This window comes from Channa argus, chromosome 11 (genome assembly GCF_033026475.1).
Source record: "Channa argus isolate prfri chromosome 11, Channa argus male v1.0, whole genome shotgun sequence".
NCBI lineage: Eukaryota > Metazoa > Chordata > Actinopteri > Anabantiformes > Channidae > Channa > Channa argus.
The window spans coordinates 17,005,571-17,022,500 of record NC_090207.1 but is presented as its reverse complement, the minus strand read 5'-3'; the positions used below and the strand labels follow the sequence as shown (position 1 = coordinate 17,022,500).

Here is a 16,930-nt window from a genome sequence, read left to right as displayed (position 1 = left end):
CCAGTCCATTTCTGATGTCTCCAGTCATCCTTTTTAAGCTAGAGTTAATTAATTTCTTCACTTTGAGTCTGTGACAATATTTGATGTACTGCCAATTTCCTTTTGTGTTGATAACCATAGCCCCACTTTACAGGAATTCCATAAATAATCTAAATATGGTTAATAAGGGCAAAGCAGGAGCACCTTTACAGAACTTTATGACCTCACAGTGGAAAAAGGACATTGATTAATCTTAACCTTCATCTTACTTTTAATTAGTGATTAGAGGTTAATGTAAAAGCCAGGTTCAAAATTCTCTCGACCTTGACAGTGGGATTGATTTGTTTGAGAGAAAAACATAAAAAGTATTTTTAACATTCCCCACAAACAATGCAGAATGTATCATTGTGATGCTGCATGCAGTGATGTTATACACTGTGTCACTTTTGATACTTAATTGCTCCTATATTCTCATATTCTTATTAACCTGCTTATGGCATGCTGAGGGTAAAGATTCACAGTAAAAAAAGTAAACTGCGTGAGCCATTGTTTACTTTTTCAAAAACCGAGCACATGTCAGCTTCCCTGTGGGATGAGGAGAAGAGTGCTTTTACATCTGCCATTCTTCGATAAACACACCACCAGCCTTGCTTCTGTTTCTCCCCTCCCTCTCTCTATCTCTCCCTTTCCATCTCCCTCTCTGGTTTTTACTTTCCCTCTTTTTAAACGTAAGATGAGAGGAGGCAGCCAGGATAATTGGCCATGCGTCAGTTGGGCTGTTTGATCACGTAACGCGGTGGAGGCTACACACCTACGTGCCGCTCAACAAACCGTCAAATGTAGCACCGGAGGCAGAACACGGCTCCAAAGGGAGCAGGGGACCCGTACTGTGTAATGATGGTAAAATGGAGCAGTTTTGCCTGTGCTGGTTTTAGTTGGTGTGTGTGTGTTTGTGTGTATTTGACTATCAGCAGCAACACAGCTTTGAGGGCTACAACTGGGATAACATTTTTGTGTTGTTCATGTTTTGAGGCAACCCCCCAGCCACACACCCACCCCAAAACATTTCAAGGACCCATAGATCCACCACCCAAATGCCTTTGGCTCCTCAAGCGCCAAAGCTTAAACATTAATGCATAATCTGCTTTCACACTTTACTGTCTATACTGTATGCGGCAGCCATAATTGTCAAAACAATTACGGCAGTGAAAAAAAATGGGATTCTATTTTCATAAGCATCCAATGACTCCTTAGATCTCTCCCTCCTTCCCTGCTGTGTTATTGTTTATTTCTGTAGTAAAGGCAGGCGGAGGTATATTTTGATAAGAGCCATGCCTGGGAGACGGTGGAGGCTCCCAGGAGAGCAGCAGTGTCTGTAGCATCAGCCACAGTCAAACCACTGAACCATTTAACAGCATTCACAGAGAGATCTGCCTCCTCTTTTAACCCCACTGACTTAAAGGCAGGCTCTGACATTGTACCTAGACAGATGTGAAGGGTCTTAGCCCTCTGTTTTTCATTTTTATTTCCCCCTTTTTCCTTTACTCCATCTCTCTCATGTCCAATTCCTCTCTGTTTCATTTCTTGTCTTTTACCATTTTCTTGTAGTTTTCCAAGTGTAATATGGCGAGCAATGAGACTGGGGAGTTTGCTTGACAGGTTGGCTGGTCAGGAACAATACAGACTTTAAACCTTACTGACACACCTCACTGAATCTGCAGGGGAGTGGGTGGGAATCGCTTTCTGTTTCTGGATATTTGTGTGTACTGGATTTCAGTTAAAATAAAGCAAATACTCTACATTTTTACCAGTGCCCCTAATGCTCTAGTGTTATGAAATAAAATATACTAGTCATCAGTTAGTTTTGTTTACTTTGAGGGATTAACAAAGTTACTGGGTGAAAGTCTCATTCGATAAAATTTCTACACACAGACAATTACACTCTTTTTTCTCCCCCAAAATGTAGCCATTGCTTTAGAATGTGCAAGCGATTTGGGTAAAGATAAAATTATTCCATTCCAAGAGATGTACCCACCACCAGTGCATCCTAAATTAAACAATTTGCTGGTACCGGTTTAGTGTGATTTAATTATACTATTTGCCCACAATAGTTTGGATGGGAGCGTAGGCAGGTTTAGTTTTTCAATCACCTTGTGTCATGTGCTTACTTAGAAAATTGTGTCATCAAAAGACATTTAAAACGTTCAACAAATGCATCATTAATTTCCATTTCCCATTACCAGTTTGCATATGTGTAGATTGCCAAGCTATGTGTTTGTAGGAAATCATTTTCTTCCATTTTGTTTCTGCAAAAACACATGTACACATATAATTTATCCCTTAATAATTGACCATTGGGGTTAAGTTCATTATCAGTTTCTGTTGAATTGTAGCTACACATACTTTTCTGTACATGTTGGACTGTACTGTTGGACTTTACGTACACAAGAAATTATGAGACATCTATACACAGTTTAACATTGCATTTTTTTTTTAAATTTCACATATTGTCTATAGTCCTTATTCTCATACAGTATGTCTGTATCTTATTTAATCGTGAACATATTGTGTGCTATCCTTGAGAGTTACCAGCAACCAGAAGCAAGTTTTTGTATGTGTTAGCATACTTGGGCAATAAAGCTGATTCTGATATATAGCAAGCATATTCACCCTCACCCAACCCACCTCAACCCCCTTCGGCTCTTTCAACTCTTTTTTTTAGAGAAAGCACATCAGCCTATTCACCGGGGAGAGAGGTTCTGTAGTGACGTGAAAGAGCTAGGCTGAGGCTCTGACTGGCATTGGAGGTGCTAGTGGGGATTGAGGCTACTTGGGAATGGCGTTTGTTAATATTTAATAAGTGCAGCTCCTCACTAGATCATACCTCTGCCTGAGTTTATACACACTGTCAGCCGGGGACGTGCACCCACATGCTGCCATGTAGTTATAGGCGAGGCAGGGGGGTCTGTGTGTGTCTCTGTGCACACATGGGGATGTGTGTTAGTGTGACGCTTCCAGTTTATGGATAATACTTTTATGCCACTCTTTGCCTGTCCTTGTTGAGGGTGAGAAGCTGTTGTTTAAGAAAGTTGGCACACAGAGCATGTGGTTGTTTATTAATCTCATAAGAAAAGCTTGGTCTTTACTCTCTGCTTGTCTATATGTGTGTGTGCTAGTGTTCATTGTGGCCCCAATGAAATCACAGAAAAGAATACGTCTCATGGCCCTTGAGAATGTGTATTATGCTTGCCATTTATTTTTTCCCCATTTCCTTGCGAGTGTCCACAATGGCTTTTGTGTATAACTCTTGAAAAGCTCAAGGATATGAAGATTTCTATTGAGAAAGCACAGACAAAATGGCTGGCTTATTGAGAGCAGCCAGCACTTTGTGATGAGGAGTCAGTGTGATTCGCCAAAGGCTTGAAAACAATAATGTGAACAAGGGCACTAAACAAGTGGATTTTAATGAAATGCTCCCATCTAGACAATACATTCCTTGATGTTCTTCATCCAGGCTGCATGGTTCAAGTACATGGAGGAAGCCAAAGAAATGTTAACCTCTATCTCACTGTCACTGCAATATTTATCACAAAAAAAAAAGCTATAAACAATAACGGACACAGATATGCATAGGAAAGCAAATTAAAGCAAAAATAACCACAATGACAACTACACCTCCTTAATAAGGCAGTTTAATTGAGATATCAAATATGGTTATTTTCTCTTTATGTGAAGGGAAGGTGGCCCCTGCTGTGGCCTGGTTGGACAGCACCTGGGGAAAGGTCCACATGAGACCACAGCTTAGGTGGTGTGTGTGTGTGTGTGTGTGTGTGTGTGTGTGTGTGTGTGTGGTTGTGTGTGTGGTTGTGTGTCATAGTGTGTATTAGGGAACCACAGCATGGGGCCTCCCATAATAAGGCTGTCTGAGTGAGCAGTGGTCCGCAACTGACGAAGTGGACCCTTGCTGTCACAAGGCCTAGCGGGTGGTCCACAGTTTCACATTCTTCTACCCACATGCACAAATACATGCACAGACACACCCTAAGGCACCCACATTGACCCTGCTTGACACCCTGTGAACACCTACTGTACCATCTTCATGTGATATGTATTCATACATCAAGGTGGTAGAAATACACATACAAAAAAGAAACACACAAAAGTGCTTAAAAGCCATAGTAATAATCCCCTAGTGCGAAGCTCCATGATAGAGATGAAGTATTGCACACATGTGGATACTAGTCAGTACGGTAAAAAAAACATGTAGTGGCCACTGCAGGGGAACTGAGTTGAATCATGTTCTGTTGTCAAGTGGTATTTTTTCACTGCTGATACTGTGCCCTTGGTAGTTATTTTTTTAAGTGTTGTATGAATTGCTGATTTGTATTTGTAGTTGAGGAAATGCACCGTTTTGTTTCAGTTGCTTATTTAGACTGTGTCCCTCAGGGGGCAATACTTGATCCCTTTCCTTTACATACCTCTTGTATATCCCTCGGTTTAAGTGATTTTAAAAATAAGGGGAAATTTGTTTATAAAAATTTAAGTCTGCATATGTGAAGTAATTGGCTTTAACCCACAGAATAAAGGAAAGTGAGTGTGTAGTTTGATTGCTGATATCCTTGATCATGCCACAAATGTTGGTATTATTGTTGATATTATTGTATTGTAGATCAATTTTAGTACTAACATCACATAAAAGTCTTTTATCAGCTGAACAATACAGTGAGTGGACAACACTGGTTATTTCTATTATACCTAACAAATTTCATAAAGCTAAAACCAACATGAATTTCTGTCCAATTTGTTCATCTGTGACATAGACATCCACATCGGTAAGCTACACATAATGACGATTTATTCCACATGGAAAATATGGTTCTTTTAGTTTATCTACAAACAGCATAGCACCATAGAATGCTGTGTCTGAGCATGGAAACTGATGTTTGCATTTAAGGAAATTCTTTCCAGAAACTATGAAAACAATGGCTGTTATGAGACAGTGGAGCTGTTTATGATTAAACTACACGGTTACAGTTAATGGAGAATTCATCATTTATTGTCGTCTCTGTTTGGATTATGTTGAAAATAATAAAAAAATATAGAAAATCGGAGGCTTATACTCTGAAATTGGTATGCCTTCTGAGATTCAGTTTTCTTTATTTCTCTGTATCATTTTTTTTTTTTTTTTATGATGCTTACATCACCTGTAGAATCAGAAACTTGTATTCACTTATTGGGATCACATGATAAAAGACTGGAGGCCAGTCAGATAGTATGGCAAAACTTTCTGACTGGCCACCGAGCCAGCCTACCCCTTGGGTGGTCTGATTTACACTACAGAGAGAAAGAGAGGAAAATGAGGGACAGAGGATGAGAGAGGGAGAGATGCTGTGCTGGAGAGAAATTAAATCAGTGGCTAAATTATTGCATGATTGCCCATTCCCCAAAGACTTGGGCATCGTTTGGTAGAAAGTGTCTAATAATTGGTTTTCGGCCATGTCAGACACATGCAATTCCCCCTACTAATGGCTCTGTTAGGAAGAACTGGGCCTCCTGGGTCAGAGAAGGACAGAAAATAGCCAAATGGCAAAAAGCCCCTTACACCGTTTTTTTTCCCCCTCAAATAAATGAGGGAATGACAGAGAAAGAGGGACACACAGAGAAGGGGAGAGATGGCAAGAAGGAGTGAGTGTGTCTGTGAGCAAAGAGGAAATGAAGTGGCAATAAGTGCAGCCAAAAGGGAAATGCTCTTCACTGTGAGTTTAATACATCAGACTGGAGATTTGGCAGCCCGCCACACAGCAATTGTTTACCTTTTTGCTCACTGGCTGCATCTGTTCTGTTTTGTAAACGGCACTAAACTATTCGCCCGTAAACACCGGAATCAATAACAACTGCTAAGGGAATTCCCTTATCCCGCCCTCCCTCTCATTCCCTCCCTCTCTTCCCCATGTTTTTATCCCTAACCACCACCCCTTTCCATTCCACTAGATCTCCTCCTCTCTCTCCCCTTTCTCTCTGTTCCCTGCCAGTCAAGATCTGTGTGCAAGTGTGTGTGCACGTGTATGTGCGTTTGTGTGTGTGTGCGAGAAAGAGAGTGGGAGAGAAAGATGCTGTGGAACCCACAGGAGAGACAGACAAGGAGAAGACTGATGGCTCGCCAAAAATACCTGCTTTGTTTGTTTGTTTTTTCATTTTGTTACATTGTTGTCATCGTTAAAAGCTACAAACTGACACTGGCCGCTTTAGACCTGCAGAGTTTGGTATTTTTTCTTTTTACGTTGTTTCTGTTTCACACACTTTGTTTTCCGTGTCACAAATTTAGCTGAATGACATATTGCTTTACATATGCTTGTTCGCTTTGAGGGCTTCTTATACCGCTTTACGATTTATCAATAGGTAATACTGCTAAGCATTGATTTTCCTTTTGTTCATAAGAACATCTTCACAATATAATGTCATACAGAGGCACTCGTATATAAACATATCATTTGCCCTGCTCTAAGCACCAACCTTTCCATATTGATTCTTACTACATTGGCCTTTGGTTGAACTCTTCTGTCTGCTAGTGCCCTTCCTCACTCTACTCAATGAGACATGCTATGCACTATGCTATATGACACACCTGGGTGCTTTTAAGCACACCCTCTCCATCAACTGGCTATGAGAGCCTCCATTTGCCCTCACTGTTGTGACAAAGGTATAATGAGGTTTAGATGGCTGTGTACTAGACTGCTATGGCTATAAGGCTATTAGGCAGGGGAGGCAACTATAAATACCTATATAGCCTGGGTGGCAGGGCTCGATGAAAGGCTGATGCAGAGCACTGCTAAACATCAAGGTCATGTGTGACTATTTAAAGAGTGACTTAGTGAGCAAGTAAACCAGTCACAGGGTCACAGGTTGAAGGAATGAATAGAATAAATGGTGAGAAAGGTGACAGACAGAGGTGAAGCTTTGGAAAAGGTAATGTCCAACATGAAGTGATGGTTAATGGTTCCTATGCTCAGGTGAATGCCACATACAGCTGGAATGGGGTGGGTGTGGTGGAATAGTAGTGATAGCCTTTTTGAGTATCCAAAAGCTCTTTCTCAAATGTGCCCCTGTCTCGTACAGTTTAGACTATTTCCTCTTGAGTTGTTGACGTAGTTTGGCCCTGCGTTTAGCAGCAGAAAGTTCCTTTTGTTTTCCTTTGGGATTGGTGGGGAGGGCATGAATGTACAAGCTGGAGAACAAGACTGGCACGTGAGTGTCAGCCAGGTCACACATGTACACATGCAGTATGAGGCAGTCTCTCAAGCACAATCTCCCTATGGAGCCCATTACAGAGGAGCTGCTGAGCTGTGGACCTACGCAGCTTAATTACATAAACACATATATCCAAATACTGTACATGTACACACACTTTAATGCACGCCAAATAATTACACACCTATTCACATGTGATTTTATACATGCATGAACACACATTAACACATAGATACATGTATACAACTAGACTTGCAAACACAAACAAACTCGAGGTCAAAATATATTCCATGGTGACCACAGAGTCTGGTTGAAATGTGGCAATCCTGCCAGACTGACATGTGCAAATGTGTGTGAAAGTGTCTACAAATCAAGTTGTTCATAATGACCTGCATCATATGCACATAAACATGTGTATGCTCACCCAACAGAAACACACACAAAAAAAACTCATTGACTCTCGCTCATAAACACTCATGTAAACAAACATAAGTGCCCACACACACACACACACTGAGTCAAGCCTCATGCATGATTAAACCAGGCATCCTTGGGGACAGTGTGTTGTCATATTGTCAGATTTTGTTTAATAATATGGCAAAATTACATTAGGATCCTGAAGCAATAATGTTACAATTATTGGAATAGGGCCCCTCTTCTTTCTGTTCTTTTCTCAATGCTCAATCATCTCCATGCTTTCAGAGTTAAGGCTAATACTGAGCTCATCCATTCCCAAATGCCTTTGCAGTGGAGGAGTTCATTTAAGCGGACTCACAAAAGTATTTGTGCATGTGTCTGCGAGTATGGCAACGCATCTCCCAGCCTCCCATTCTCCAGCTTAATGCGGAACATCCCCCGGGTGATGGCTTTGGCAGCCTCCAAAATGGGAAATCCATATTTGCCGAGGGGGTCATTGGCAGGTTAGGGGGAGAAAAGTTTTGTGCCGAGAGAGAAGGATGTGCATGTGTGACTTCTCGGGGAGCAAAGTTTTGCATATTTTTTCACTGCCTCTTTGTTTATGCTGTGTATTGGGAAAACATGAATGGGTCGATATTTATAAGAGGTGTCGTGCTAGGCAAGACTTTCAGGAGGGTTTTTTTTTCTGATGAGTGCATGTAGGTTGGGAGGTTGGGTTGAAAACCTATTTTCATGAAAATGTTTATTCTTTTACTGAACTGTTAACTGTACTGCAGCTCATATGCATGATTTATTTTATCTCTTTCCTCTTTTACAGTCATAGTTTGTTTTTTGTTTTTTTGACTTTCACAGCGCCGATGGATCTTCCTGTGAAAAATAGGAGCTTCAGTTTGACCTCCCACCAGTTGAGGGCGTTAACACAGCTGACTAACACCCTTCTGGGTTTTGAGAGCGATGTGAAGGAGCTGGTCACTAACATGACCTTCATTAACTGTACAGGAGACACTCCTTGTGTAAAAGGTATGACGAAGGTATCTCAAAAATACACATATACAATACTGTACATATTAGATGTGCAATCAGCACTCTACAATTATTGCAGATGTATTATGGAAAACTTACTAACTTGAGGTGCTGCCATTTTGCACTTAAAAATGACACATAGCAGATACTTTAAAGGCTGATTCAGTGTTCTTTGGACCAAATACCCCAGTGTTTCCCTGCAAGCCTGATTATGAAATGCCCCTTAGATCATAGTAAGAAGAAACAGGGAGCCAGAATTTATTAAATTATACAATAAATAATGAATAACTAAAATCTGATTAATTCAAATAAACAATTAAAATTAGGGCTTTTTTTTTGAGAGTGTTGGGGTGACAGCAAGGGGGAAGTCTAAAACACTGACTACAGCTATGCATTTAAACCCTTCCTCCAGGCATAAACATAAAGTTACCTACACACACACACGCACATTGTCCCTTGTTCTAGTGGGACATCTGAGTTGGTTCTAAAGAAATATGTTGTTTTAGTTGGAAATTGTCTTGGGTGTTATATAAGCCTTTAGTACCCTTTTCCACTCTCCCCTTTGAACTGCCACTGCAGAGATGTTAAATGAAAGCTTTTGGTGCATGGAGTAATTTCCATAAAGGTTACATTTACAAAAACAAGACTTGCAGAAAGGCTCAATTTACAGAGAGGTAAACAGCCTTTAAAGGGCAGTTATCCAAATCATTAATTCCAGGCAATCAAACGGCTTAATTACCAGAAATTCATCAGATGGGCTTAAAGGTCAAAAAGTGATGCGCTTACTGCTTCTTCCTTCTTCCATTCCATGCAGTCTTGTTTGGCTAAATTGCCTTGCCTGGGGTCTCACTCTTCGCCTTCTGATTAGGAGACTGTGGCCTTGATGTTCACGCTTTTTAATTGCAGCCCAACCCAACATACTGTAATGCTTGTCTTCACATCACCCCCCCTACGCTCCCCCCTTCTCCCCACAAATCCACAAAGGTCCTCCCTCATGGAATTAGTCCATATATAGCTGATGCTGTCTGGATTTAAATCATATCCAAGCCCAAAACTTATACTCCTAAAGTAATTTGTATCAGCATTTACTGCCTGTTTCTGTTCCCCCAAAGGCATGTGCCGTTTATACTGTGGTCGCTGTGGCTTTTGGCTCTGAGTTACAGAATGCACAAAAGCTATCCTGTCATTTAGTCAGGATGTAAACACCTAATGATACAACATCTTTGTAAGTGATGTACACATATTCATGCTAAATAATCTACAGATTTGAAAGATGTTATGGACATCTGCCACATATTTATTATTTAAATATATTTATTTTTGGTATCTGGTGATATTTCACTGAAATGATGTACGTTTTAGACCATAGATGGATAGAGTGCTTTTAGGATGTATTAAATATGTGTGCATTACAAAATGTATTCATTTAGGCATCTTGAAAAAGAGTAGAGAGGATTCAGAGATGACAACAGACGGCAAGAAATCCATAGCCGAAGCACTCCTCCATATGCCAGAGGTGAGACTTTTGCAAGTGCTCTTTTTGTGACCCTGCGAGAAAGTTTCTATTCTATTACAACTATTCAGTGTCATTCAGTTATAATACCTTTTTTTCTGTAATTGCAAAGAGAAAAGACAATTTTTACCAGTGTAGTAGAAGAGATGATATATTCAGACCTTAATTGGCTGTTGGCTCATGCGTTTTTTAATTTTTTTTCAGGCACATGTTCTGGAGTTTAACTGGAGGTCAGCATTTAGGGGGCTGGTTCCTCATATGGAGCACTGTGTTAAAGTGATGCTAGATGATGTATGCACTAAAAGTCTACAGCAGGAAGAAGCGTTACATTCTTCAGGACACACCGTGGTCGCCCTGAGTTGCACAGCTGAACACACTGCCAACACCTCCAGAACCACACATTTCCGAGAAGACTCCTTCTACACTTACTCAGAGAGAGGGACTCCCAAAATGATAGCCAAGGTATTCTTATACACAGTATATTGTTTTTGTGTACATATTTAATTGATTCAGCACTTTCAGTTATGTTAGTGTAGCTATCTTGTGCTTCTTATCAGTGATCGCATCACTATTTTATATATACAGTGAATTCAGAAAGCCCCTTCACTTTTTTCTATTTTGTTATCTTGCAGCCTGATACTAAACATGTTCAAATTGATTTTTTTCTCTCCTTAATCTGCACTCAGTAGCCCATAATGACAAAGTGAAAAGAGAATTTTGGAGATGTTTGTAAATTTGTGTAAAAGAAAAATCTAAAATATTACATTGGCATAAGTATTAAGCCCCTTTGCAACAACACTTGAAATTTAGCTCAAGTGTGCCTCTTATTTCTCTTTATCGTTGCTGAGATGTTTCTACACCTTGGCCGGAGTCCACCTATGGTAAATTAAATTGATTAGACATGATTTGGAAAGGCCCACACCTCTCTATAGAAGGCCTCACAGCTCACAATGCATACTGTAAAGGAACTGCCTGTAGAGCTCAAAAACAGGATTATTGTAATGCACAGATCTGGGGAAGGCTACGAAACATTTCTGCTGCACTGCAGGTTTCCAAAAGCACCGCCATAATTCCCAAAAGGAAGAAGTTTGACACATTCAAGACTCTCCAATAAAGGAGAAGGGCTCTAGTAAGAGAGGTGACCAAGAACCCGACGGTCACTCTAGCTGAGCTCTAGAGATCCTGTGGGGAGATTGGACAAATTTCCAGAAGGTCAACCATCACTGCAGCTCTCCACTGATCTGGGATTTATGGTAGAGTGGCTAGACAGAAGCCTTTCTTCAGTCCAAACACATGAGTTAGAGTTTGACCAGACCTGAAAATGGCTGTCCACCTTATCAAGAGATGTTCGTGTGCACTTTACTAACAGAATTTTGGCTATTAATTGGACTTAGATGGGTTAAGTGTTGGACTAATTCATTCAAATTATTTTTTTATGGAATGGAGCACAACTAACTTAAGATGCCTTCTTTTCATTACATTCCTTCCCTTAAACTCTATAATTTACTAATATTGTAATCACTGAGTTACCTTTACTTTCTACAACTACTGAAATAGTGCTTTAAGCTGTTTTTGTCATGGTCCACTGAGAGTGGAGGAATCTGTCATATTCAGAGAATTCACATTCCATTTTTTTCAATATTTAACCAAGAACATTTTATTTACGTAGGAATTTCAGTGTAGGCAATAATGATATAAAAACAATTACACCAATGCCAAGTTTTTCAGTTCTTTCCTTGTTGCATTTGTTTAAACATTCTAAAACAAAAAATAGAAGACATCAAACAAATGGAGGTTTAAAATTTAAATTCTAAATATTGCATTAGTATTGGAAATCTAATACTGGTCTGTTAGAAATCGTTTTTTACACGTTGATGTAATTTTAATGTAAATTCTAACACTAGTGCTAACAAGTACTAACAAATGCTGAATGAAAACAGTATTAGCCATTTGCTTTCTCTTCAACATTCATCATCATCTTTGAATTGTGACTGTTGAACCACTAAAACCCATCACTCTTATATTTACCAATCTGTAATCCAGAAAAGGGTAGGTGTAATAAACAGGTTAATGTTGTATACAATAACAATTCATATTGTATACCGTTTTAAAGTATAGAAGTCTAACTTGTTCAACTTGTACATGTTGTACACTGTAGAGAAAGGTGTTGGATAGCTGAAAGTTTAGGATATGCACACTAGAGAGACAAAAGAGGCCAAAGAGCAGGATAAAGAAGGGATATTGTGAGAAAAGAGATGGAAAAAAGGGCCCTGGGAAATGGCAGGGAGAGGTCAAGGGGACACCGGAGATTAACTGTTCTCAGGAGGAAGGCCAGTGTCTAATGTGAGACCAGGCTTAGTATTAAACCCCACAAAGGTTTTCCAGTATTTGGGACTGGACTGCTGTATACTTATATTTAAAAATACACAATTCTGTTTTTTTGGGGGGGGAGGCAGCATTAAAAAGAGCGCATCACTTTTTGACCTTGTTTTTTTTTGCAGTGCTTCTCTCTATTTTCTGTCCTATTTCAGTATTACTGAACAACCTCCTCCTCCTGAAACTTTTCCTGAGACTCTTCCATTTTCCTCTCAACACTTTAGCTACCCACTGATCAGCTCTAACCTGCTGACTGTACAGACTCTTATTATTACTGCCTCGTCTCTCTTCTCTCCTCCTTCTCCTCCCCCCTTTCTCATCCAGCCCTTTTACACTGACAGTATTTGTGGTTCTTATTGCTAACGAGTGTCAGAATTTGTCTGCGCTCAGGACCTGTACAACGTATTTATGTGTAGGTCAACGCTTCAAAGATGAGAGCCTTTCAGCCCAAAGGTTATACATGCATGCATTTGCATTCAATAACAGAGTCAGACAGATATCCAAGGCAAGATCATAAGGTATTATATATATATTTTGTCCCCCTGTCATTTTTCGACACATGCTCTGGTGTTTGAGCAGAGAGAAAATTACTATACAAGACCTAAGCATGAAATATGGCTGGTTCAAAGACATTATGATGGATCAATATTTCACACATTTATATTCATATGTTCATACCTCAGTCCTCACTTTTTTTCATGTGAACCCACTCTACTGTCTGTATTACCATAAATATGCAGGGTGTGATGATACTGTTCATCCATCAGAGTACTGTAGATAATGTACTTTTTTATTTTTTACATTGGCAGTCAGATGTGTGCTGAATGCCAAAACCCTCCGTTCAACAGCTGGAACTCGACCTCCTGTCAGAACCTGAGATTGAACTTTTCTTGTTTGGAAGGGCCCTTCTAACCTTGGTGCTAGCCCTCTATTATAGCAACAGAAGTGCCTTCTCTGTATTCAGACTTCACTGAAACCCTCACCTGTGTATTCAGTTCTCCACTTGTCTGTCTACTCCAAATTCTGCACACACAAAGAGGCCTCCCTAGCACTTAAAAACTTTATACTATCTCTTTCACCTTGCTGCAATAGTCCTGGTGGGATTCAAAGCTTTGATCTTACCTAGTTAAGGTTTCAGTCTGGCTTCAGTGTGGACACGTGTGTTTGTTTTTGTTTGGGTACACCTGTGTGGATGACTGTCTGCTTAGTATGCATGTGTTTGCATGTCTGTGTGCCAGTACTATACCTGTTTATCTGAGATGCTTCTCCAGGGTGTCTGAATTACCCTGGTAATGCTGAATGTTTTCTCTTCTTCTGCTTTGTCTCTCTCAATGTTAAGCTCCTAATTACTACATGCAGTCAGGTTATTGACTTAATTGTCCAAACGGCCATTGTTCCTAGGCCTTTTAACCCCACTGGAAGCTTTTATGGAGAAAATTGTGTGAAGAGATTGTGAGATTGTCAATTGTGTACACAGACTGGAGTCCTGACCTGACATAATGTCGAAGCTTCCAGTCAGCCCCTACAATAAGTCAAGTAATAGAGTGTGTGACCCTAGAAGCACGGAATAGACACTGTGATTGATTGATTGATTAAACTGGCATAGAGGGTTTTTTTTGTAGTTATGATGGTTTTTGACCAAGCTTGGTAGCACCGGGGAATATGAGAAATATACTTTGTTTTAAGATTATGTAAAAATCTGCCTGACTCATAACTCACATAAATTTGGATTTAAACTTGCACGTGCATGTGACTCCTTGGCACTTGCCCGATCATCTTTCACAGTTCTTAAAGTGATAGGAAGCACATAAGGTATAAAAATGTGCATGTGTCTGGGTTTGCAATGTGTTCCCTGAAAAGTACCCTACACTACAATGCAGGCTATGTGTTTATTACGTAAACGGGTTGGTAATGCCCACTAAGACATCCTTCTCTCTCTGTCGCTCTCTCTCCCACTTTCTCTTTCACTCTCTCTTTTCCCCTCATAAATACTACTCTTTATAAAATTGTTAAACTAAGTGAAGAATAAAGTATCAATATGGCCATGTGTGACCCATGCTGGTTTCATTAAAACATACGTTTTAGCTTTAATTATATACCAGCAAATACCGAGATTGTGTATGTACAGAATGCCTCACTAAGCTCACACACTCATCTATTTTAAAGTGCCTTGATCAGCCAGTCTCAGAGCCCCTGGAAAAGGAAAGGTGTAAGCAGCTCTGTCCCATAGGCCTTTCTCCAGGACAAATGTGGATAAATGAGATAAGTCTATCTTGTAGCTCTGTGAGTTTATAGAGTAAGCTGTAGGTACACATTGCTGAAACAGCTCCCCCCCCACCTCTTTCTCTCACTCTCACCTTTGCCTGACCTTTTCTTTTTCTTCCTCTAAGGGTGTCTGATACCCCACCTCTTTCTATGTACTGTAACATTTCTACTTTAAAACAACTAATATAATGCTTGCTGTATAAGTATACATGTGCTGATATATCCTCAAAATCAAACCATCTTTTTGACCTTATACCAGTTATGTATATTCAGCAGCACACTTTATTTAGATGCTAGATGTCTAAGGAAATCTGTATTCAACACTTGCACTGTTTGCTTTTCAGCTGTAATGGCTTGCACAAAATACTCAGATCAATCTCAACTTCTTGTCATTCTGATGGCTCCTCACAAGTGCTCCAATTTTTACATCTAATGAGGTCGCTTTCTGATGTCTTCTCCCATTTTCCTCTTACTGACAGATTTTCATTCTTGATCACTCTTTCATTCTTGATTTGATTCTGCCTTCCTTCTCTCTCCAGTTCTGTGGAACAATCTTGGCTGATTTGGATGCCTTGCTACCCTTGGCAGCAGCCTGCAGGGACAGCTCTCTTCTGGAGGTGCAATCAAGCTTTGTGGAGGCATGTGGAAGGGCAGCGTTTGCCATGTTGGGTCGTTTGCAGGAGAGGGCCCTGGAGGTACCATCCTCTGCACCACTGAAGAACTTGCCTGTTCTACTGGCAACTTCTGTTTATGTGCGCCAACGACTGGAGCACTACCATGCCAGGCTAAAAGATTCAAATGCCTATGCACCTAAAGTGTAAGGATATGGTGTGTGCATTTGTGTTCCTTAATTAGACATATACTGTCTATACTGTTTGTGCTTTGTTTGTCCAACCTTCTGCCTGTCGGTCTTTCCATCCAACTACCTAGTTCCCATTCATGCACTAGATGAAAGACAAGAATTAGTAATTGATTGAATATTGTAACGTCAATGAAAAACTTGAAAATAAACTCAGCTTTTACTCCACTGTCTGCCAGGACACCAGCAACCAGACCAGCAACTTCATAATTGACCCGCCAGTGAACATGTATGTCTCTATGAGTTATGCTGTTTGTTGAAGGGCTCCGTCTTTCTGTCTTCAAAGAAAAAAAAACTTTAATTGAACGAAAACCACACTGTAGATGTTCCTTTGCACTACAATCACAGTGAGAATGGAGTAAATTCACTGATGTATAAACCCAAAAATAAGGCCATGCTGTTACAATGATCAGACATCAAAATTGAGTTGCTGCTAAGGCCCATTTAAACTATACCAGTCAAAGATTTTATTTCATGGTGGTTTAAAACCTGAACCCTCTCACAGCTGCCACATTCTTGTACCATGCATCCATGGATGGCCTCGTGTCTAAGATTACTTCCTGTTCCTCATCTTTAACAATACTCTGTGTTTCAAAGCTGCTGTTAATTGTTACAAAATAGCCTAATCAGATAGGCTTTTTGAAGGATAATAACCTAAATTGCGTCACTAACAACCACATACTAAATTAATATATTACCCTTTATACCCTGTTAAAATGGATGCAGGCAGAAAACAGAGGACATATTTTTAAAATATTTATAAAACTTCATGGATATTGTAGATTCAAGAATAAAAAGAGGGAAGCAAGAGTAAAAGAACTATTGGAAATGACTGACAGGTGGTAATGACACCCATATTGTGTCTACATCTGGTGGGTTTTTATGCCCCATAATACCCTCTTAACCTATGTTCTCTGCAGATCCCCTCTAAAGGCATGCATGGTGCCCTCTGTGCTCCTGTTTGCCAACCTCTGGCCCTGTGCACCCCTCCACCTGCACTTGCACTGTGCCTCTATTGGTCATAAAGTACTTTTCTCTCTCTGCACTGTTCAGTCCCCCTGGTTTTAAGCTCCCTGCACCTCTGTTAAACTCTTGCCTCTCTCTGGAAAATATTAAGAAAGGAAGATTGAAAGGATATGAAATGTCACATCTAACTTCACTTCATATGTGTTTGATAGCTCTTAATACAGTAGTTAATTATGCATGATTTACAGGATATTGTCCTATTGGACCATATGTACTGTATTTGG

The 16,930-nt window shown here is 40.1% G+C and overlaps 1 protein-coding gene across 7 annotated transcripts in view; it reads left to right on the top strand.

The window, feature by feature from the left end:
• The window catches only part of kiaa0825 (KIAA0825 ortholog), a 111,827-nt gene that overhangs the window by 12,634 nt on the left and 82,263 nt on the right, over positions 1–16,930 (top strand). For all 7 annotated transcript variants that reach the window (XR_010915521.1, XM_067520713.1, XM_067520716.1 and 4 more), the window contains 4 exons: positions 8,497–8,664; positions 10,098–10,183; positions 10,385–10,642; positions 15,361–15,638. Coding sequence is in view for 6 of the 7 variants with exons in the window: in XM_067520713.1 (XP_067376814.1) it covers positions 8,497–8,664; positions 10,098–10,183; positions 10,385–10,642; positions 15,361–15,638 (790 nt within the window). In the remaining variant the exon portion in view is untranslated. The remainder of the gene's footprint in view (positions 1–8,496; positions 8,665–10,097; positions 10,184–10,384; positions 10,643–15,360; positions 15,639–16,930) is intronic.